The sequence below is a fragment of the Rhinoderma darwinii genome, chromosome 5 (genome assembly GCF_050947455.1).
Source record: "Rhinoderma darwinii isolate aRhiDar2 chromosome 5, aRhiDar2.hap1, whole genome shotgun sequence".
In the NCBI taxonomy this organism is placed as follows: Eukaryota; Metazoa; Chordata; class Amphibia; order Anura; family Rhinodermatidae; genus Rhinoderma; species Rhinoderma darwinii.
Genome location: NC_134691.1, coordinates 63,770,918 through 63,795,298, shown reverse-complemented (window position 1 = coordinate 63,795,298; position 24,381 = coordinate 63,770,918). Strand labels below are relative to the sequence as shown.

Here is a 24,381-nt window from a genome sequence, read left to right as displayed (position 1 = left end):
GAACCTACTGTTATACCTTTGCTTGCAAAAAATCAGTAATACGGTTTGTAATATATCTTATTAGGGAGAGTTCTTGTCACTTTCCAGAATTCTGTAGTTCCCCGTTCCCTGCCTGTAGACTTCATGTAAATTTTCCAGAATCCTCCTCAGTCCCCAGGAAATCCATCTAATATAAAAGAGTAAATAAATACTAGGCAGGGAGGATGAGAAGGAGCATGTTGCTGTAGTTTCTCTGCCTGTTTTAGTAAAACAGCATTATGGAGAGGGGAAGACGTAGGGGAGACCTCTGAATGGCTCAGAGCACACAATACCGTTTTTACAACACATACATTTATAGAGACCAGCAGAGGGGAGATAAAAGTCATAACATATGAAGGTTATGCACAACTGGCTTCAGTCCTTTTAAAAAAATCTGCAGCATTCTAAGGAGGAATTGTATTTTTCCCTGGCCTTTACACACTTTACACACCTAGGGTCCTATTACACGGCCGAACATGGGCCGTGTAAGTGATGATCAACGAGACAGCTCTTTGATCGGCGCTTGTTTGCTCCTATCACATGGAGCAATGATTGGATATGTATAGAGATGAGCGGTCGTTACTCCGATCGTTCGTCCCGATACACTTTCATCATGTCGGCAGCACATCTCCATGATTACAAAAGGAGATGTGCTGCCGACAACGATGATCTTTAATTCTGCATAAAAGAGCAGATCAGCTGATGAACAAGCGTTTGCTCGTCCATCGGCTGATCGTTGCCCTGAGTACACAGGGCAATAATCAGGAACGAGCATTTATATGAACGCTCGTTTGCCCGATCATTGGCTGGTGTAATAGGGACTTTACTTTATATATCAGCAAGGAATACATTGGAATCTCAATAGATCTAAGTCCTAGTGGCAGAGATATTTAAGTTGACTATTTTGGTGACTACCTGTGGTGTTATGCCAGTACTGAGTGTCAGTGAATGTAGGAAACTGTTAATTGTGGTAATGCATGATAATGGCTCGGGGCTGCATTTCATGCGTTCGGCTGGATCCCTCAGTTTCAGTGAATGGGGATTTTAATGCACACCAATCTCACTAATTTAATTGTGGCTGAATAAATGCAAACCCTTGCAGGCTTTTTCCAAAATCTACGGGAAAACCTTTCCAAAAGAGGTTAAGTATAAGGGTATGTGCACCCGACAGCGCAAGATACGTCTGAAATTACGGAGCTGTCTTCAGGAGAAAACAGCTCCTGAATTTCATAAGTATTTGCATGTACCCGCGTTTTTTGGAGCTGGTTTTCATTGGAGTCAATGAAAAACGCCTCCAATTATGTCCCAAGAAGTGTCCTGCACTTCTTTGACGCGGGCGTAATTCTATGCGCCGTCTTTTGACAGTGACGCGTAAATTTACACCTCGTCTGCACAGAACATCGTAAAACCCATTGCAGGCAATGGGCAGATGTTTGCCGATGTATTGGAGCCATCTTTTCAGGCGTAATTCGAGGCGTAAAACGCCTCCATTACGTCTGGAAATAGGTCGTGTGCACATGCCCTAAAAGAGGCGACCGACTTCATATAATTTGCTGTGGGATGATACATTCTACACGCACATATGAATGAAATGTTCTGGTGTCTACTTACTACCCCATCTCATATAGCTAGATAAGGTGTGTGTATGTATATGTCATTAATATATCATTGTACAGTACATGTATCTGAGATTTAAAATTAGCACTACATCTGTATTTAAAGTAATGAATATTTGTACAGGAATGAAAGTGTATATTGCCCAACCCCAAGCCTGTTGTTATCTGTAACAATCACTGCCAATAAACTGTGACCATCTGTTAAATTATATTGGCTGATAAAATTTAGGGTCATATATTAGTGAAGGGAAAATGGGAAAATGTAGACCGACAAATCAAATAAGACAATGAGAAATGTGCCAGTCCTATTTACTAAACATATTATTATATATTACTGCCAAAGTATTCCTGGTTCCATTTTTAATACACAATAATATGTGACAGCATACAATAACTACCGAAAAAGGCCATACTTACAAATGGACACAGCCAGGCCAGAAATGGCCTGGCTATTATTATTTAAAGCACCTGCTCGCCCTTTCATCAGCATTTCTGGCCTGGCTGTGTCCATTTGTAAGTATGGCCTTTTTCGGTGGTTTTGTATATGTCCCTGTGTTTTTATCGGTTCTGTTATGTATATTCGCTTCTCTTGGACACAGCCGGGTCTTTGATGCTGGGAGAGCATGGTGTGTTGTTGTTTGGCATAGCAAGCAGGGTAGCCCGCTCTATGAATTATCAAGGCGTCACAAATAGGCTTCTACCTGGCTATACACGTTGTGCCTCATGACGTACACACTATCCCTCCATGTTTCACTCACTTGCACCCCATTATCCATTTATTTCTATTGAGGCACTTCACTCATTACTGCCCCCTATACTTCACTTATAGTATTACACTTGCACACACACTATTCATTTATTATTTCTTACTACACATCCCATGCACCACACACCACTCCCCTCAAGACTAGTGGGAGTGGCTATTATTATTTAAAGCACCTGCTCGCCCTTTCATCAGCATTTCTGGCCTGGCTGTGTCCATTTGTAAGTATGGCCTTTTTCGGTGGTTTTGTATATGTCCCTGTGTTTTTATCGGTTCTGTTTGTGTATCAGGAACGTTCTGTTCCAGTTTAGGAGTTAGGGACTCGCAAGTCTGGGTATCCTTGTCGTGGATTGCGAGCTTGCGTCCTTTTGGCCAAAATTATTACCAATACCCCAGGTATTTTTCATTATTATGTATATTCGCTTCTCTTGGACACAGCCGGGTCTTTGATGCTGGGAGAGCATGGTGTGTTGTTGTTTGGCATAGCAAGCAGGGTAGCCCGCTCTATGAATTATCAAGGCGTCACAAATAGGCTTCTACCTGGCTATACACGTTGTGCCTCATGACGTACACACTATCCCTCCATGTTTCACTCACTTGCACCCCATTATCCATTTATTTCTATTGAGGCACTTCACTCATTACTGCCCCCTATACTTCACTTATAGTATTACACTTGCACACACACTATTCATTTATTATTTCTTACTACACATCCCATGCACCACACACCACTCCCCTCAAGACTAGTGGGAGTGGCTATTATTATTTAAAGCACCTGCTCGCCCTTTCATCAGCATTTCTGGCCTGGCTGTGTCCATTTGTAAGTATGGCCTTTTTCGGTGGTTTTGTATATGTCCCTGTGTTTTTATCGGTTCTGTTTGTGTATCAGGAACGTTCTGTTCCAGTTTAGGAGTTAGGGACTCGCAAGTCTGGGGATCCTTGTCGTGGATTGCGAGCTTGCGTCCTTTTGGCCAAAATGATTACCAATACCCCAGGTATTTTTCATTATTATGTATATTCGCTTCTCTTGGACACAGCCGGGTCTTTGATGCTGGGAGAGCATGGTGTGTTGTTGTTTGGCATAGCAAGCAGGGTAGCCCGCTCTATGAATTATCAAGGCGTCACAAATAGGCTTCTACCTGGCTATACACGTTGTGCCTCATGACGTACACACTATCCCTCCATGTTTCACTCACTTGCACCCCATTATCCATTTATTTCTATTGAGGCACTTCATTTATTACTGCCCCCTATATTTCACTTATAGTATTACACTTGCACACACACTATTCATTTATTATTTCTTACTACACATCCCATGCACCACACACCACTCCCCTCAAGACTAGTGGGAGTGGCTATTATTATTTAAAGCACCTGCTCGCCCTTTCATCAGCATTTCTGGCCTGGCTGTGTCCATTTGTAAGTATGGCCTTTTTCGGTGGTTTTGTATATGTCCCTGTGTTTTTATCGGTTCTGTTTGTGTATCAGGAACGTTCTGTTCCAGTTTAGGAGTTAGGGACTCGCAAGTCTGGGGATCCTTGTCGTGGATTGCGAGCTTGCGTCCTTTTGGCCAAAATTATTACCAATACCACAGGTATTTTTCATTATTATGTATATTCGCTTCTCTTGGACACAGCCGGGTCTTTGATGCTGGGAGAGCATGGTGTGTTGTTGTTTGGCATAGCAAGCAGGGTAGCCCGCTCTATGAATTATCAAGGCGTCACAAATAGGCTTCTACCTGGCTATACACGTTGTGCCTCATGACGTACACACTATCCCTCCATGTTTCACTCACTTGCACCCCATTATCCATTTATTTCTATTGAGGCACTTCATTTATTACTGCCCCCTATATTTCACTTATAGTATTACACTTGCACACACACTATTCATTTATTATTTCTTACTACACATCCCATGCACCACACACCACTCCCCTCAAGACTAGTGGGAGTGGCTATTATTATTTAAAGCACCTGCTCGCCCTTTCATCAGCATTTCTGGCCTGGCTGTGTCCATTTGTAAGTATGGCCTTTTTCGGTGGTTTTGTATATGTCCCTGTGTTTTTATCGGTTCTGTTAGCATACAATAACTAAAGTAAGTATGTCAAGAAGTGCAATCATGAGCCCAGTAAAAAGCACATATAGCACCATATTGCTTTTTATTTGCCAGGCCTTGTGGTTATACTTGGGTTAAAGTTTTTGATCTGGGAATTATGATCTCAGGATCAAAACATAATTTTTTGGTTAAATTAAAGGACTTTGACACTAGTATAAAAAATAATGACATACGGAGTGCTCACAGAAGAGCGGGATTAGAGGGTGCTAGCACAGTGCCTTTAGTCTTATCCATCATTGTGGTACTAACAGGGGCGGAATAAGGGCACCATGGGCCCCAGGCACTTTTTCAAGTCTGCCCCCCCCGAACTCCGAAGACGGAACTTTGAAGACTCTGTACCGTATATATTTGCAGATTTCTGTTTAGGCGGCCACAGATCTGGCACAGTTTTAAATTAGCTGTAAAAGCAGAATGAGCCATAAAGAAGAGAAAAAGCAGAATACTTTGAGACACTACAGTGGTCAGTGGAGTGGTGTGTGAAGGATAATTTTTTTGCGGAGGAGTTGTAGTTTTTATTGGCACCATGTAAAGTACCATGTAATGGGTGAATTGGAAAAAACTGAGATTCATCCATGGTTTTTTTGGGTTTAGTTTTTACTGTATATATTTACCTTCTCTTAAGGTAAAAGTAGATTTAACATATACTTTTACCTTAAGAGAAGGTAAATATATACAGACCCAGAATCAAGCTCAGTACAAATATACAGACACAGAACCAAGCTTAGTACATATATACAGACCCAGAACGAAGCTGAGTAAATATACAGACCCAGAACCAAGCTCAGTACAAATATACAGACCAAGAACAAAGCTTAGCACAAATATACAGACCCAGAACCAAACTCAGTACATATATACAGCCCCAGAACCAAGCTCAGTACAAATATACAGACCCAGAACAAAGCTCAGTACATATATACAGCCCCAGAACCAAGCTCAGTACATATACAACACCAGAACCAAACTCAGTACATATATACAGCACCAGAACCAAGCTCAGTACATATATACAACAGCAGAACCAAGCTCAGTACATAAATACAACACCAGAATCAAGCTCAGTACATATATACAGCACCAGAACCAAGCTCAGTACATATATACAACACCAGAACCAAGCTCAGTACATAAATACAACACCAGAATCAAGCTCAGTACATATATACAGCACCAGAACCAAGCTCAGTACATATATACAACACCAGAACCAAACTCAGTACATATATACAACACCAGAACCAAACTCAGTACATATATACAACACCAGAACCAAGCTCAGTATATATATATATACAGCCCCACAACTAAGCTCGGTACATATATACAGAACTAGAACCAAGCTCAGTACATATATATAACCCCAGAACCAAACTCAGTATATATATATATATATATATATATATACACAGCACCATAACCAAGTTCAGTACATATATACAGCACCAGAACAAATACAGTTCAGTACAGAGATCATTTGAAAATTTACTTTAACCCCTGCTGTATAAATTTGTATGACATAAAACTACAGCTCCCAGTATAGCCTGAACAATGGTTAGGATATGCTGGGAGTTGCTGTTTAACAAAAAGTAATGCTACCATCCGTCATCTCGCTGCAGATCATACAGTGACTACAGTACTGATCAGTCACAGGGAGAATAAACATTTACATTGAGTGACTCACAGGTGACGTCTCAGATTCTTTTTCTCTTTTCTTCTCCATCCGGTCCAGACCTCTATGATGACTTCTCCCGGGCATTTCTGGAGTTCACAGCTCAGATGTCTTCAGCTCCTCACTTTTCCAACATTTTCGCACCTGTAAACGAAGATAAAATTCTCATGATGCCACACTCTATGCTTCTAAATATAATAAAACGGCCATACTCACTAGGTAGGTGGGTGGGTGAAAACCCGTTCCCATCAGGACGCAGACGGGTCAAAGAATGCTGCAGAAGGAGTGTGCATTAAATAGTGATAGCCCCTCCCACTAGTCTTGAGGGGAGTGGCGGACTAAGTGCTCAAAGGTGTGCGATAAATGAGTGTCAGTGTAGTGCTAGGGTGTGAATGGATGGTAAAAAATAAATATGTATGTATGAAAGTGTCAGAACTGTGTAATAATGTAATAAAAATAAATAAATAAATAAATAAATAAATGTGATGAATAGGGGTCAGTGCTGTGAATAGTACATGGGGTGTCAGTACTATGTGTAATACGTGGAGGGATAATGTGCTGGTCGTCAGGCATGGCGTATCTTGCCGAATAACAGCCTATTTGTAACGCCGCTAGTGTTAGCTAAAGCGGGCTGCTCTGCATTCCAAACCAAACGCCAGCACATCATGCCCTCCCAGCATATAAGACCCGGCTGCGTCCTGAAAAAAAGTGTAGTATACGTAGTAAGAAATATCCATGAAACATGGGGTATTAGTTGTTATTTTGGCCAAAATACGCAAAGCTCGCAACCCAACGTCAAGGGTCCCCAGTGCCTTGCGAGTCCCTAACCAGAACTTTTCGTTCCTAATTTAAAAACACAAACAGAAAAAATGGGACATAAAGATCATCAAAACCACAAAAAAGGCCATACTCACTAGGTAGGTGGGTGGGTGAAAACCCGTTCCCATCAGGACGCAGACGGGTCAAAGAATGCTGCAGAAGGAGTGTGCATTAAATAGTGATAGCCCCTCCCACTAGTCTTGAGGGGAGTGGCGGACTAAGTGCTCAAAGGTGTGCGATAAATGAGTGTCAGTGTAGTGCTAGGGTGTGAATGGATGGTAAAAAATAAATATGTATGTATGAAAGTGTCAGAACTGTGTAATAATGTAATAAAAATAAATAAATAAATAAATAAATAAATGTGATGAATAGGGGTCAGTGCTGTGAATAGTACATGGGGTGTCAGTACTATGTGTAATACGTGGAGGGATAATGTGCTGGTCGTCAGGCATGGCGTATCTTGCCGAATAACAGCCTATTTGTAACGCCGCTAGTGTTAGCTAAAGCGGGCTGCTCTGCATTCCAAACCAAACGCCAGCACATCATGCCCTCCCAGCATATAAGACCCGGCTGCGTCCTGAAAAAAAGTGTAGTATACGTAGTAAGAAATATCCATGAAACATGGGGTATTAGTTGTTATTTTGGCCAAAATACGCAAAGCTCGCAACCCAACGTCAAGGGTCCCCAGTGCCTTGCGAGTCCCTAACCAGAACTTTTCGTTCCTAATTTAAAAACACAAACAGAAAAAATGGGACATAAAGATCATCAAAACCACAAAAAAGGCCATACTCACTAGGTAGGTGGGTGGGTGAAAACCCGTTCCCATCAGGACGCAGACGGGTCAAAGAATGCTGCAGAAGGAGTGTGCATTAAATAGTGATAGCCCCTCCCACTAGTCTTGAGGGGAGTGGCGGACTAAGTGCTCAAAGGTGTGCGATAAATGAGTGTCAGTGTAGTGCTAGGGTGTGAATGGATGGTAAAAAATAAATATGTATGTATGAAAGTGTCAGAACTGTGTAATAATGTAATAAAAATAAATAAATAAATAAATAAATGTGATGAATAGGGGTCAGTGCTGTGAATAGTACATGGGGTGTCAGTACTATGTGTAATACGTGGAGGGATAATGTGCACATTTATTTATTTATTTATTTATTTATTTTTATTACATTATTACACAGTTCTGACACTTTCATACATACATATTTATTTTTTACCATCCATTCACACCCTAGCACTACACTGACACTCATTTATCGCACACCTTTGAGCACTTAGTCCGCCACTCCCCTCAAGACTAGTGGGAGGGGCTATCACTATTTAATGCACACTCCTTCTGCAGCATTCTTTGACCCGTCTGCGTCCTGATGGGAACGGGTTTTCACCCACCTACCTAGTGAGTATGGCCTTTTTTGTGGTTTTGATGATCTTTATGTCCCATTTTTTCTGTTTGTGTTTTTAAATTAGGAACGAAAAGTTCTGGTTAGGGACTCGCAAGGCACTGGGGACCCTTGACGTTGGGTTGCGAGCTTTGCGTATTTTGGCCAAAATAACAACTAATACCCCATGTTTCATGGATATTTCTTACTACGTATACTACACTTTTTTTCAGGACGCAGCCGGGTCTTATATGCTGGGAGGGCATGATGTGCTGGCGTTTGGTTTGGAATGCAGAGCAGCCCGCTTTAGCTAACACTAGCGGCGTTACAAATAGGCTGTTATTCGGCAAGATACGCCATGCCTGACGACCAGCACATTATCCCTCCACGTATTACACATAGTACTGACACCCCATGTACTATTCACAGCACTGACCCCTATTCATCACATTTATTTATTTATTTATTTATTTATTTTTATTACATTATTACACAGTTCTGACACTTTCATACATACATATTTATTTTTTACCATCCATTCACACCCTAGCACTACACTGACACTCATTTATCGCACACCTTTGAGCACTTAGTCCGCCACTCCCCTCAAGACTAGTGGGAGGGGCTATCACTATTTAATGCACACTCCTTCTGCAGCATTCTTTGACCCGTCTGCGTCCTGATGGGAACGGGTTTTCACCCACCCACCTACCTAGTGAGTATGGCCTTTTTTGTGGTTTTGATGATCTTTATGTCCCATTTTTTCTGTTTGTGTTTCTAAATATAATAGTATCATACAATGAATATAATCGTACTATACACTGTGCCCTGAATATAATAGTACTATACACTGTGCTCCTGAATATAATAGTACTATACACTGTACTGCTGAATATAATAGTACTATACGCTTTACTCCTGTATATAATAGTACCATACACTGTACTCCTAAATATAATAGTATTATACACTGTGCCCAGGAATTAAATTGTCAAACACTGTAAAGTAAAACAACACACACTAACAATGTACATAGCGCCAGTCACAATGCCCCCTGTAGATAGTGCCAGTTACAATGCCCTCTGTAGATATGTTCCCTGTAGATAGTGCCAGTTACAATACCCTCTGTAGATAGTGCCAGTTACAACACCCTCTGTAGATAATGCCCCCTGTAGATAGTGCCAGTTACAATGCCCCTTGTAGATAGTGCCAGTCACAATGCCCCCTGTAGATAGCGCCAGTTACAATGCCCACTGTAGATAACGTCCCCTGTAGATAGCGCCAGTTACAACGCAATCTGTAGATAATGTCCCCTGTAGATAGCGCCAGTTACAATGCAATCTGTAGATAATGTCCCCTGTAGATAGCGCCAGTTACAATGCCCTCTGTAGATAATGCCCCTAACGCTGCAGAGAAAAAAACAAAAAATTCTCACATGTCCCCATTCCCGCGTCTTCCTCCAGCGCCGCAGGAGTGGTCAGACACCAGATGGTGTCATCCATAGTAACGGCGCAGTCGGCGTGATGATATTATTGCGCCGACTGTGTTATTAGTAAAGCGCCGAATGGGAGGACGGGAACGGATAGTTCCCTATCTCGCCAGCGCTAATGTAAGCAATTGTATCCGCATCCTAAGGATGCAGATACAATTGGGTGAGAGGTCCCGCTTCACTCTGGTTCTCTGAACTGACTGTAATTTTAACAGCCAGTACGGGAGAACCCGGGCAAACTGGGCCCCCTTCCAGCCTAGGGTCCCGGACACTTGCCCAGATTGCCCTTATTATAATCCACCCCTGGGTACTAAGACAAAGTTGTGAGATACAATATCTTAAGAAGCCGAGTGGGTGAAACTCGAGCATTGGAGAACCTGTGTTTTTATTGTTGATCATGTTTTTAGTTCCAATTTGTGGGTATAATAAATGCCATATACTTCTTAATACAAAAAGCTGTTGTACTGTGTTGAACTCCTCTTGCTACGTGTTTTCAGGTTGAGTATACGAGAGAGAGAGGACTACAAGACACATACGATCAATCTGTAATGCCATCAACACCTGGTAACTAAACCTGTTCTTTCCCTCTGAGTATTCTCTGCAAGGAACTTGTAAGACTGGAACCTGTTAGAAGATTTTATATTTAAATTGTGACTTTTTTGGAAATTGCAGAGTTTCTTTTATATAAACTCCGGGCTGAGGTCAAGAAGGCTAGAAACTTTATGAATCAATAATGAAATATTATGACTGAAACATTATATATTAAATATTATACTTCACCTTGTTGTAAGTGGGGAATATGGTTATAGTACTAGAAATACATTTGAAAAATATATAATAAGGCAAGAAAACATGGCACTGCATATCATGTTTATTTGCCCACTAGATGGCACTGTTTAGGAAATGGTTTACATTTTCTGTATGTCAACAGACAGGACCCTTTAATAAAGAGCATCTATGACAGGGGAACTCAACTACTTTTATTTAAGTTCCATTTACCTGGGTCTGCCATCAATTCAAGATCCAAGCTGAACACTAACAGTATGGCGTTGCTCGCACAGGTCAGGTTTGCCATTGGGGCTAATCCACATGTAGAAATCCACTGGCTTTCTGGAACATGGGAATGGGGCCTAAAGATGATGGCTTGTTAACATGTGGCCCTATCTACAGATTCATCTCAAAGTGACAGTCAAGGGTTTATTCCAAAAGGGGGGGGTATAGCACTCTCCACGCTCCAATATTGGGGCATATGCACGTTACCATAGGGCATATCAATCCCGTATATTCGCCTCTAATACTTTAAAAAAAAAGGACACAGCATGTAGTCCCAATGTTCATAAAATAGATATGTACCTCCTGAAAATAGTGCCATAGACTCTGCTTTATGAAAATAAAGCGCCAAACACACAGTGCCTGCTAATACATGCTGGGCCCCCTGAAAATAATGCCACGGGCTGTGCCACATACAAATAAAGCACCACATACACTGTGCCCCATGCAAATAAAGCACCATGCACACATGCTCTGCCCCCTGTAGAAAGTGCCACACACTGTGCCCCCATAGATATCCATATGCTGTCCCCTGGTAGAAAATGCCACACAGTGCCTCATGTAGATAGTGCCACACTGTGCCTCCTGTAGAAAGTGTCACACAATGCTTCTTCTGTACATAGTGCCACCCAGTCCTCCCTGTAGATAGTTCCAGTACCTATGTAGAAAATGCCACACAGTGCCCACCGTACATAGTGCCCCCTGTGCATAGTGCCCCACATAGCTCCCCCATAGATAGTGCCATATACAGTTCCCCCTGTAGATAGTGCCACACACAGTGCACCCTGTATAGAGTGCCACACAGTACCTCCCGTAGACAGTGTCACACACAGTGCGCCTTAAAACAAATATAGAAAAAAATTAACAGGATATAGCACTTTCCACACTCCAATATAGGACAGTATGCACGTTACCGTACGGTGGATCAATCCCATATATTTTACTCCAATGCTTAAAAAAAAAAAAAAAAGGAAACAGTTTGAAGTCTCAATGTTCCAAATAGATATGCTGGATTATTCACGACAAGTAGTGATGACTGATGCTCTTTGGCCAATCAGGCAGGGAGCTGTTGTAATAAGCATATGGCACATGCTTTGGAACTGATGATTTTGGCTGCCATTCAGTGGGTTTAATAGGACATGCTGAAGCATAATACTATGAGCATCTTATAAATACTCTTTATTAAATCGTGACAAATTCATTTTACATCCAAGTGTGTTGGAGACAGCAAATTAACATCCTTCCCCTTCCACCCCCAATTCAATTTGCCAATTTACTACATGTACTACATCATACATTTTTACAAAGCAAACAGTATTCCAGTAATATTCCTGGGTTTCCAAAGTGGTTTATCAGTTTATACCTAGTATCTCTGGTCAGGGGCGGACGCAGGAAGCTGAGGGGCGCCTGTGCAAAAACAATATATGGGCCCCCTAATCTCCAACATCTCATCATAAATCACCGCCTTATATCTTTCTAACAATCTATCAGTAATTGTTAGCCATAAAATTCTTTAGCTCAGGCATTTACATGCAATATAATAGACAGAAGAAGGCTGTTTTTAGTTGACAGTGGTCCCTCTTACCTACTGGTTTCTGTGCCGCTACACAGCCTGCACGAATGGTATGTCCGTCCCTGTCTCTGGTGGTTTAGGGTTGTGAAAGGGTTAATATTGACATCTAATATCCATGCTAGTCTAGTATGCTTATGGGCTAATATTTAATATCCCTTGAAGTCTACAATGCTTTAGTGGTTAGAACTCAATATTATATTATAAAATAATTATATAGCTTATTATTATATGGTTTAGCATCATGAAGATGGTTAACAGTGGTGGTCTAAAGTAGCAAAGTGTACCTATAAATTATTTTTCAGAAAACTATACAGAGCTTCAGATCCCCTGCTTTCCTCCACACCACCATCCACTTAAATGATGAAATTCTGTCTGTATGCAGCAACCACTAGATGGAGCTCACAGCATAGGAAATTATATAGCTCCCATTGAAGTAAATAATAAATCACCCCTTAGTAGAAACTGATTTTTTTTTCTCATTTAACTCATTGTTTTCTCGTGAACTGGTCAGAGTGGTGCTACTACATATTAGGAACTACCCTAGTTTGCTAGTGACATAGAATATATATATATAATTTGAAGAATTTATTTTACTTAGACATGAATAGCAAATACGCCATTTGTCCCTTCGGTACAGTATCTTGTAAATTAGATCCAAGAACACTTCTTAAAAAAACTCCGGGTATGGTACTATGTAATGTAACCCTATATTTACATTCACATATGCAAAGAATGTTTATTTTCTGCTTTCTACTGACAATTTATGGAAATGACGTCCTATTTATAAAAGGTTTATAAGTTTCCTTTTCATGTTTACTAATGACATCTACATATTATAGCAATTTATAAATTTGTGTTCTGAATCATGAACCATCCTAAACATGTCACTACCGCAATTCCTAATTTCTGCTAGGTTACAATGGAAAGGAATTCATGTTTTACATTTCCTATGCAGATAATGACACGCCGGAAATCATAATTCAACTAAATGATCACTGTGGATTAATGCAAGAAGTGCACTGGCTCATATGTATTCAATATGCCATATGTGTCTGGTTAGAATAATGTCCTGTCATTTTCTCCGTGGCTGGATCGTGCCTGCAGCTTGTCTTCTTTTTGTATTACCAGCAGATTATCTAGTCTCTCATTAGAAGATTTTAATTAACGTATTAAGACTTCCCTATAAATCATTTTGTATATGAATGTTGCTTTTAAATAATGTTTTGCTTCAGAGATAAATTTTTCATATAATTTCATATGATATTTACAACATTAATGTGTTTTTGAGTTCATTATTCACAAATTAAATGACAGATAGCTTTTAGATTTAGCCAGTTTGATTTACTTAAAGGGATTAGGTGGGAACCGAAAAGTGTTAGCAGTGTACTCGCCTCAGTATGTGAGTACACTCGCTAATATATATTCCGGTCCCGTGTCGCGCTGATTATGATATTTAAATCGATTTATATAGCACTGGCGGGGGACCGGAAGTCTAGTTGCACAGTCTTCCTTCATGATGACACGACTCTTTGTCATGTGACCGGCCCGCTCTACTCCATGTAATTGCTGTATTACTGCTTGTACATAAAGTACAGCTGGGTCGGTCACATGATGACCAGTTGTGTCGTCATGAAGGAAGACAGTGCCACTAGACAGTGCCGGGATGTATATTAGCAGTGTACTCACATACTGCAGTGAGTACACTAATACGCTAATACTTTTCTGTCCTGACATAACCCCTTTAATTGGTAGGATCACTTTTGGTTTGGAATTTAGTTCAATGTGACAGCCCAGCCCCTATTCCTAAAGGGAGTGATTCCAATAAAATTGTATATTTTAATAATACAGTATATATTCCAATAAAGAGTATATTTGGGAATTACTGTATATTCAATATATTCAAATCTAAAACTGCTCATAGCATGCATAGGCGGACAGCCAAAGATGTGTCAAATACATTAAGGCCATGTTCAGACGTGGCAGAATTTTTCCGCTACAAATGTTGGTGCAGATTCCGGGCAATTACGCAACGAATCTGCACCAACATTTGCATATTTGACAGGTAATTCAGACGTTGCAGATATCACAGCGGACTTGCCACAGATTTCAGTTTTTGCATTGCAATGGCTGAAATCCGCCGTGAAATTCCGCTTCTTCTCCGAAATGTAATGAGCATGCTGCGGAGGGAAAAATCTGCACCGCAGCCTATTTTCTGCACAGTTATTTTCTGCAACGTCGGAACTAACTTTCCTAAAAATGTATAGAAAGAAATGTAACAAACGGCTGCTGCAGAATTCCACTGCGGACTGTCCGCAGCGGAATTCAATAGCAATTCCGTCACGTCTGAATGTGCCCTAAGAGGTGTGCACCTCCTAATATATCTGGTGCATTTTCCGCCAACGCCCATTAGTTTAAGAATGGCGTTTGACAAGCCAGTCTTAATATATTTTCCTCATTGTATATGGTGTAACATGCCATGTTATCATTAAAGAAGTTAATCCTTTCTCTAAAAACATCGGCCCCAAATTATCCATTGATCACCACGTCTCCAGCTCTTGGAACCCCCATTAATCAGCTGATATCTGGGGGATGGTTCATCTATTCAGGAGAAATATGGTATAACTGTACATTGCAGTCAATCAAATGAACGGACAACCGTGTAGTATATTGGTGGACCAAATCTCACACAGTGTAAGCAGTTCTTTCTTACTGGATCTCCATTCTGCCTAATGGGTATAAGTAGGGTCCTTGTCAGGCTATATGAACAGGGGTTGTCTTCATGAGATACTTTAAATTGTTCATATATGTGCATTCAATTTCCTAAATTCTAAGTAACTCTATCACTTCATTGTAATCTCATTTATATGGGCCTATTATAGTAATAAATGCTCGTTACCATTAGCACTCGGTCTATAATAGCTCAATTGAAAAGGCCCCTATCTCATTCCTTTAGTTAGTCAAAGCTCTGCATGAAAAACCTTTTATTTCTTAATTTCCTTGTTCCCTTTGTTTTAAGCAAAAACCATTCAGAGAGGAAAACATGTCATTTAAAGCAGCAACATCCCCTATCATTTACATAAATCAATATACAAAAGTAAATGCTCCAGTGTGTACTGGGGGTGTTCTAATAAGCAATAGGGGCTAGTGATAAATTGCTTCCTACTCATAATCCTCTCGGAGAAGAGGAAGAAAAAAGATAATACACTTAGCCGTAAAAAGCCATTATATAAACCATACATCCTGAAATAAAAGCCTGGATCCTATAAACTGTATTGGACGGCCGCTGGTCCATGTAGTGTAGGAGCAAACATTATAAAATTGTTCTCTTCAGAATATTATTGTGTAAATTTCCGATCTGCTTGGGTAGATTTTGAGCATAAGGAACAATTCAGATTCACAGCCACCGGATCAGGAGGGCAGCTGATCTGTCTCTTATCTTCTGTCTTGTCAATGCTAATCCCCTAAACAAATCACACAAGACAAGAGGAAATCCAAAATTGCTCCCACATTGAATCAGCAGAATTACACCTGTTTCAGGGCATTTTCTGCCAACGACATTTCTCATTAACATTCAGATTAGACATGTTGGCTTTTCTGGAGAACGAATAGAAACACAAAGCATCGATCATCACCAATATTTCCTGGTTATATATTTAATGTGCAAACCACAGTACGATTTACTGAGAACTGAGCATGTGCAGGGTGCGGTCAGCAGCCCAAAGCTGGCAGCCATCTGCGAGATGACAGTCACACAATGCTACATGTTACAGTAGAAAGCCTGCGTCTTTTGTGCTTTGAAAGCACGTGCCTATTATCTGTGCTTTACAAGACTTGGCTTTTCAATTTGATGACTGCCCTCCCTCCAGAGACACTCCACACAGCAGAGGAAGGGTTAATCACGCCTTTCCACACCAGCTACTGGGCATTGCCAAATGCACTGTAAATTGGTCTCCTGCTGGGAATGTTCTGCAAAGTGAAGGGTTTTCTGTCTTGTAGTATCAGAGTCTTTCAGGTTCTCAGCATTGTTTTCTAGGTTATATCTGCAGTCCTATATAAACCATAAACAAAGACCTATAGTAATAAAGTTATAGAATCGTGTCCCTGTGTCGCAGTCGGATTCTGTGTTGCTTCACATATACAACGAGGCTGCATATATTCACTTGTGGCCTTGGAGAGAGTGTAGATCAGGCTTTCAGCACCATGGACAGCACAGTACAGAGTCTAAGGTCAATTCAGAGAAAAAATAAACACTACTAAAATTATTCCAATCTGATTACAGGGATTATATCAAGAATACATTGTATGATATATATATATATATATATATATATATATATATATATATATATATATATATATATATATATATATATATATAGCTACATAGATTATACAATTACACATATTACATTAAGGATACATTATATGATACTAGATTATATATATGATTAGTCTGACTATAAGGATTATATAATCTTATTACATAGATCATATCAAGAATACATTATACGATTATAGATTATATGCACGGTATATATATATATATATATATATATATATGTATATGTATATATATATATTTATTCCAACCGCATAGATGATATAATCTAAATATATATATATATATATATATTATAGACATATCAGCAGAGATATAAAGGTAAACTGTACATAACGTAGACTTGCCGGTAACATCTGACTCCCATTTAAATTTTCATGTAATTCATTTATATGGAATGTACTATTACAATAAAAGGGGTGTTTTGAAGATATGGAAGTGAAGCTGCATCATTCTATTTTATCTCTCCGTTCTATTGGTGGATCAATATTTAATGCTCAGAGATTGAAGCTTCAGATGAGTCATATCAGGGGACCATTGGAGCCAATCTGCTTCCACCTAGGACTGCTAATTATTCATGGGCTCCTGCCTCTTGCTCTTTCTTTTGCACAGCCCCACAGTGCTGACTCAGTGCCTTATTCAGTCTTTTCTCCCTCTCCACTGCTGTAGCTGGATCTCTTGCAATCACAAGCTCTGAGCATCTGTATACATCATCATGGCTAAAACAGCAATAGGTAAGGACATGAGCCCAATATATCTTCACTATGTTATATCCTAGCCATGAAACATATTTATTCTATTTTATTACTATTGTTATATTAAAGCGTACATTGCTAGGTTTATGCTTTATATTGCTCCATCTTTTGTGCAAGCTATAAACTATATAGACATGTATAGATAAGTATATAGACAATATACTATTGTTGATGTCTGTATACCAGTGGCTTTTATGTCTATTCTGCAACATTAATTTGCACATAATCTGTAGCATATGAAAAAATGCTGATTATTGTTAGCCCTTAGACCTAGACACGCCCAATACGTTGATTCAAATATGGATGAAATGTGAATCTTTTTGATACTATTTGATTTCATTTACTATAATACAGATCATATAATTGGTGCACTTTGCTATGGCATTGATTCTGGCAGTCTGTAGGGTGAGACGATGATATACAAAGGATATAAGGCACCGGCACTTGTATACTGCCAGCTCTATAGCACAATGCAGACAGACCCCACCCATCTACCTCCTTTCTTGTTCACAGGCAGCTCAATGTGGAGCACTTTGCAATATCTCAATGTGTTTCTGCTGCTCTCTTGCTGTTGTAAAAGACATGGAATCATCATTTGTCTTACTGAAGTAAACGTAACATGTCGTACAAATATTAATAACCTATTTCATGGCAGTTCTCAACATCGCTGTCATTTATTTAGCTTTTATTAATATTTCAGAAATATAATGTATCATTTGCATTAGCTGATATAGCTTCATGCACTACCGCTATCATATATATATAAAGGCTGAGAATGATTGAATAATTATCTTCAATTTTTCATTCACCTTCACATATCTGTTTTATATTTTTGCAGAAAAAAAATACTTTTTTTTATCAAGTTTTATATATATTCATGTTATAAATTTAATTATACTATTTTATTTTTTTATAATATGTGTTATACCAGTGTAATAAGTGGACCTGAATAGGTTTAGCCTCGTTATGTCTCTTATTGAATTTCAAGTTGTCATTGCAATTCCTAAAGGTCACTTGCAAAACTATATAAGTGCTAGTGTAATGTCAGGAATGCCCATTCATGACAATTGATAAGTCATTTTGAGTCTCTAGCACCCCTACAGAGGTTTCTAAAAGGAGGGGTGAGGCCATAATGACAGATTTATATGTAAATGTGGTCAACCTGGAGCTATGGCCAGCCCTGCAGTGCTGAACATGCCACCACTCCCTATTGCAGCAATATAGTAATCGGTATTGATAATTTGCAGTCACTTGGAGACTGATGGCTGCAGAAGGCCACTGTTTTGTGAATTCTTCGGCTGTGTATCAGCTGTCATTGCGTGATATATGGATTCACATCTCATCAATCATAAATGTGTGCCTGGGCTTTGGGAGATGTCTCAGATCATTAAAATTATCCATCAGGCTTAATGAATGAGTTCCATAAGTATGTCTTCTAAATGGATCATGTCTGGCGGACTGTAAATTCATACTTTAAAATATTGTAACCAAGAACAATTAATGTATCCCGTCAGTGCCAAAAACATGGATATGTTGGATCAAGTGTCTAAAGACTTTATACTAAATAGGATAGACAATGTTATCTCATTTTATCTCCACATACAACAAAACAATCATAAGCTATTATTATATTTAATTATCAAATCTAACAAAATTGCATTTCATTGATTTTCCAAAAACTAGGAAGAAACAATAGGCTTTGCATTCTTGCTTTTGGGAGTGTTTCTGTGATCATTATCAGCATGACAAGGGGAGAATTCAGTAAACTGCTGCCCCCTGGTGTGTGGGAGAGAAACAACAAGTTGTTTAAAAAACAAAACACTGATTGTTCGGTTTTAGAATTATTAAATCTTTTTGAAGATTTCTTTTTTTTTGGTTCTTTTTTAATGCTGTTAGTTTACAAGCCACCTGCAATCTATAGATATTGTAGGCAACTATTTCCTGAGTTGGACCAATATTCATGAGAGTTCAAATAGGAATCAGTGACAAGATGCCGTGTGTATATAGGCTACGTGAAAAAAAAAAAGCATTTAGAAGCAGGGGTGTAGCGATAGGGGGTGCACCTGGGCCCTAGAGCTTTAATAGGCCCAAAAGTTCCCTCCATCCTATAAGAAAAGATCAGGCCTATAAACGATAAATGATAGTTGCGGGGCTCTGTTACAGATTTTGCAGTGGGGTTCAGGAGCTTCAAGTTACACTTCTGTTTAGAAGAACTTATATGTCAAAAATGTTTAGGATACAAGTAAAGTAAAATTATATTTATATATTAGGAGCCCTGCCCAAATAATCTTACAGTCTCCATTTGTATGAGTATAGGTGTGGCCCATACATGAGTACAAGAAGCTGCAAGAAGACAGATGATTTTAATTTTTTTCTTCTTTTCTAAAATCATAACCTAGTTCACATCTCCCTGAATATATCCCTAGGGGATGACCTGGCAATGTCTGGTAATACTGCTGGGATTGGTAGAGGAGACATCACTAGGAGCCAACTTCTTCCCAAATGACTCAGAGCTCGAAATAAAAAGATATCTAACGTCTGCTGGAAGAGAAATCCCTGAGGCAGTAGTGTAATGTCTAGATCAGATTACAATTATAATGCCACACATCTGATCCTTATACAGATGTAAGAATTATACTATCCTGATGTATGAGGCAGGATAATGAAGGTTGCTCATGGATAGGCCGGAGTGGAATGTTTTTCCGTAAATTAGCAGAATTCCAGCTATAAATCAGCTGCCATCATATATCATGGAGGTGGAATTTACTGCAGGAAATCTTTGCCTCGTCGCTGATTTTCAAGGACAGATATTGCAGGTGAAGTGAATTGTGGTTACGGAGGTGTTACCACTGTCAGTCTTCCAGGGCCTTGAACAAACAGAACAATTGCACAGCATAGAAATACTGCTATGTTCTTGTGATGGTTTCTTATCATTTGACTTGACCTGTTTGTTTCAAGGAACTCTCTGCATGACAGTCATTTGCCTTATTACATAAAATCACATTCATGCCCAGCCTTGGATATCTCATAATCTGGACTGTAGAGAGAAGGAGACCCAAATATCAAAATGGGTGGCGCTTCCTAGTGCTGATCCATGCACCCCACCTCAAGCCAGATGAAAATGTTTTGGGGCCTCTGGAAAGGGGTAGCCCTGTATACCACAAATGGGGAATAGGTGGGACTTTTTTCATGGCAATTCGCTTTCCATGAACCCCATAACAGCTGCAGATGCTTCTTCTATGTTTGTACACAATTGTACTTAATGCTGACTATAGATATATAGTTACGGTTTGTATAGTATAGGAGAAAAGACTTAATATTCTTTCATTATTATTCACTTTTGCTTTGAGAGCCAACATTGAATGAGCCCAATTTTATAGCCACTGCTAAGAAAATAATGTACATCACAGTCAAAGCATGACCTGCAAACAGAAATAAAATGCAGTCTGTTGTTGTAAATTGACTTATATAAATATGTTAATTTTCTTTAGAATGAATATGGCTGATAAGAAACATAGTACCGTACCTCCAATCTCATGTATATAGCCATCTTTCCTATTCAGTTCCTATTCAGAGGTAACCATTAAGGTATATCAATTATTATGAGCGCTGCTGGTGTGGGGCATATGGAGTATTATACAATGCATTCGGGAAAGTCTTCAGGCCCTTTAAATTTTTTCACATTCTGTTATGTTGAGGCCTTGTACTAAAATAAAAAAAAATTCACGTTTTTCGACATCATTCTGCACTCAATAAAGCATAATGACAAAGTGAATACAGAATGTTAGTAATCTTTGCTAATTTATTGAAAAGGGGAAACTAAAACATTGCATTGACAATAAGTATTCAGACCCTTTACTCTGTAGAAGCACCTTTGGCAGCGATAACAGCCTCCAGTCCTCTTGGGTATGATGCCACAAGGTTTGCACACCTGGATTTGGGTATTTTCTGCCATTCTTCTCTGCAGATCCTCTCGAGTTCTGTGAGGTTGGATGGGGACCGTCGGTGGACAGCCATTTTCAGTTCGCTCCAGAGATGTTCAATTGGGTTCAAGTCAGGGCTCTGGCTGGGCTACTCAAAGACATTCACAGAATCGTCCCTATGGCACACCTGTGTTGTCTTGGCTGTGTGCTTAGGGTCATTGTCTTGTTGGAAGGTGAACCTTTGGCTTAGTCTGAGGTCCAGAGCACTCTGGATCAGGTTTTCATTAAGAGTATCTCTGCACTTTGCTCCATTCATGTTTGCCTCAATCCTGACCAGTCTCCCTGTCCCAGCCACTTAAAAACACCCCACAGCATGACGCTGCCACCACCATGCCTCACTGTAGGGATGGTATTGGGCAGGTGATGAGCAGTGCCTGGTTTCACCCAGACACGATGCTTAGAATTCAGGCCAAAAAGTTCAATCTTGGTTTTATCAGACCACAGAATCTTGTTTCTCACAGTCTGAGATTCCTTTAAGTGCTTTTTTTTTTTTGCAAACTCCAGATGGGCTTTCATGTGTCTTTTTACTAAGGAGAGGCTTTTTTTGGACCACTTCGCCATAACACCCATATTGGTGTAGTGATGGTTGACCTTCTAGAAGTTTCTCCCATCTGCACACAGGATCTTTGGAGCTTAGCCAGAGTTACCATTGGGTTCATGGTCCCCTCTCTTACCAAGGCCCTTCTCCCCAATTAGTTAGTTTTGTGGGGCGGCCAGCTCTAAGAAGAGTCCTGATTGTTCCAAACTTCTTCCATTTAAGATGTATGTGTCACGTTGGGTTCGTGGACCCACTGGACCATACCGCCTTGACGGTATGGCAGCTGGCCAACAAGACACAGGTCACAGTCTATAGTTCGTATAGTGTACCTGTGGTAGCTCAGACAGTAGCAAGACAGGCTCGGCTGGGACTAGGCAGCAGGCAGGCTCAAGGCGTGGTGTAGCAAAACAGGTGTGGTATACAGCACAGTACGACTTCAGCTCAACACGGTACTTGACCAGGATAGCACGGGATACAGGTTACAGGTAGCAGGAACGGGAAACACTGGGAACTGGGAAACACTAGGAGACCATTTGCTTAGACAGACTAGGGTACGACAACAATGGTCAGGCATTGTAGGGAGGGGCACAGCCCTTCTTATAGCCCAGGGTGCTCTGGGAGAAATCCGCTCAATCTCCCACCTGTATGTGCCTTGGCTCCTTAAAGAGGCTCTGTCACCAGATTTTGCAACCCCTATCTGCTATTGCAGCAGATAGGCGCTGCAATGTAGATTACAGTAACGTTTTTATTTTTAAAAAACGAGCATTTTTGGCCAAGTTATGACGATTTTCGTATTTATGCAAATGAGGCTTGCAAAAGTACAACTGGGCGTGTTGAAAAGTAAAAGTACAACTGGGCGTGTATTATGTGCGTACATCGGGGCGTGTTTACTACTTTTACTAGCTGGGCGCTCTGATGAGAAGTATCATCCACTTCTCTTCACAACGCCCAGCTTCTGGCAGTGCAGATCTGTGACGTCACTCACAGGTCCTGCATCGTGTCGGCACCAGAGGCTACAGTTGATTCTGCAGGTGTCCTTGCTCGTCTGACACGATGCAGGACCTGTGAGTGACGTCACAGCGTGATCTCTCGAGAACACGCTGTGTCTGCACTGCCAGAAGCTGGGCGTTGTGAAGAGAAGTGGATGATACTTCTATACACAACGCCCAGCTAGTAAAAGTAGTAAACACGCCCCGATGTACGCACATAATACACGCCCAGTTGTACTTTTACTTTTCAACACGCCCAGTTGTACTTTTGCAAGCCTCATTTGCATAAATACAAAAATGGTCATAACTTGGCCAAAAATGCTCATTTTTTAAAAATAAAAACGTTACTGTAATCTACATTGCAGCGCCGATCTGCTGCAATAGCAGATAGGGCTTGCAAAATCTGGTGACAGAGCCTCTTTAAGTCTGGACTGAGCTCGCGAGCGCACCCTGGTGGTCACTGTGGAACAGGACGGCCGCATGTGCAGACATCTCTGGAGAGAAGGGAGTCGACTGGATGGAAGGAGTTTGTGGCCTATTGAAGTGACCAAATGGGGCCCAATTCCATTTTTTTACTATGGGGCCTCATGATTACTTGTTGTTGTAATTTACATAGCAGTTACTCAATGTTTTTCTAAAATAAATGGCTGCCACGATGAGAAGACAAGTTGTATTGTAAAGTTGAACTAAGGAGCTGCAATAGATCTATTTCTATACTAGCAAACATAATACAGCAACACTAAAGTCACTGTAATGCATATTTTCAGGATGTAATATAAGTAAAACATGGTCTACTGACATGAAGTACCATAGGACTTTACCATGTCACATAATTCTGGCTTAATATGTAAGTTTGGTGTTGCGTTTGGATCAGTCACATTATTTACTTGGTCAACTTCAGTAATATTGTATCTGGAAGCTGTGTTACTATGTTTCCACACATCTAAAATAAAATATCAGCCATAGCATATTTACATTAGATTATTTTTTGTGCAATTTGATCTCTTAATAATAATGTAACTGTGAACAATGAAACAATTCAAAAACAGATTTTGATCACAAAGAAAATACATATTTTTTTACTGATTTTTAAGAGTTATATTTAAGGAATATAAAACCTCTGGCTGTATAACAACATTTGTTGAAATATGCATTAGAAAAACAAAGCACGAGGTCCATTCCTGAGATGACTGCTTGGTCAGGTCTTTTTTACAGTCATGTTATACTACAATACACCTGCCCCCCATAATCTCAAAGAATCCTGAATTACAGATTGC

General features: G+C 40.1%; 1 protein-coding gene across 1 annotated transcript in view; it reads left to right on the top strand.

The window, feature by feature from the left end:
- Positions 1-17,406: 17,406 nt before the first annotated feature.
- Positions 17,407-24,381, top strand: part of STMN2 (stathmin 2) — a 34,697-nt gene continuing 27,722 nt past the window's right edge. Inside the window, exon 1 of the mRNA XM_075826096.1 lies at positions 17,407-17,573. Coding sequence (XP_075682211.1) covers positions 17,555-17,573 — 19 coding nt within the window. The 5' untranslated portion in view covers positions 17,407-17,554. The remainder of the gene's footprint in view (positions 17,574-24,381) is intronic.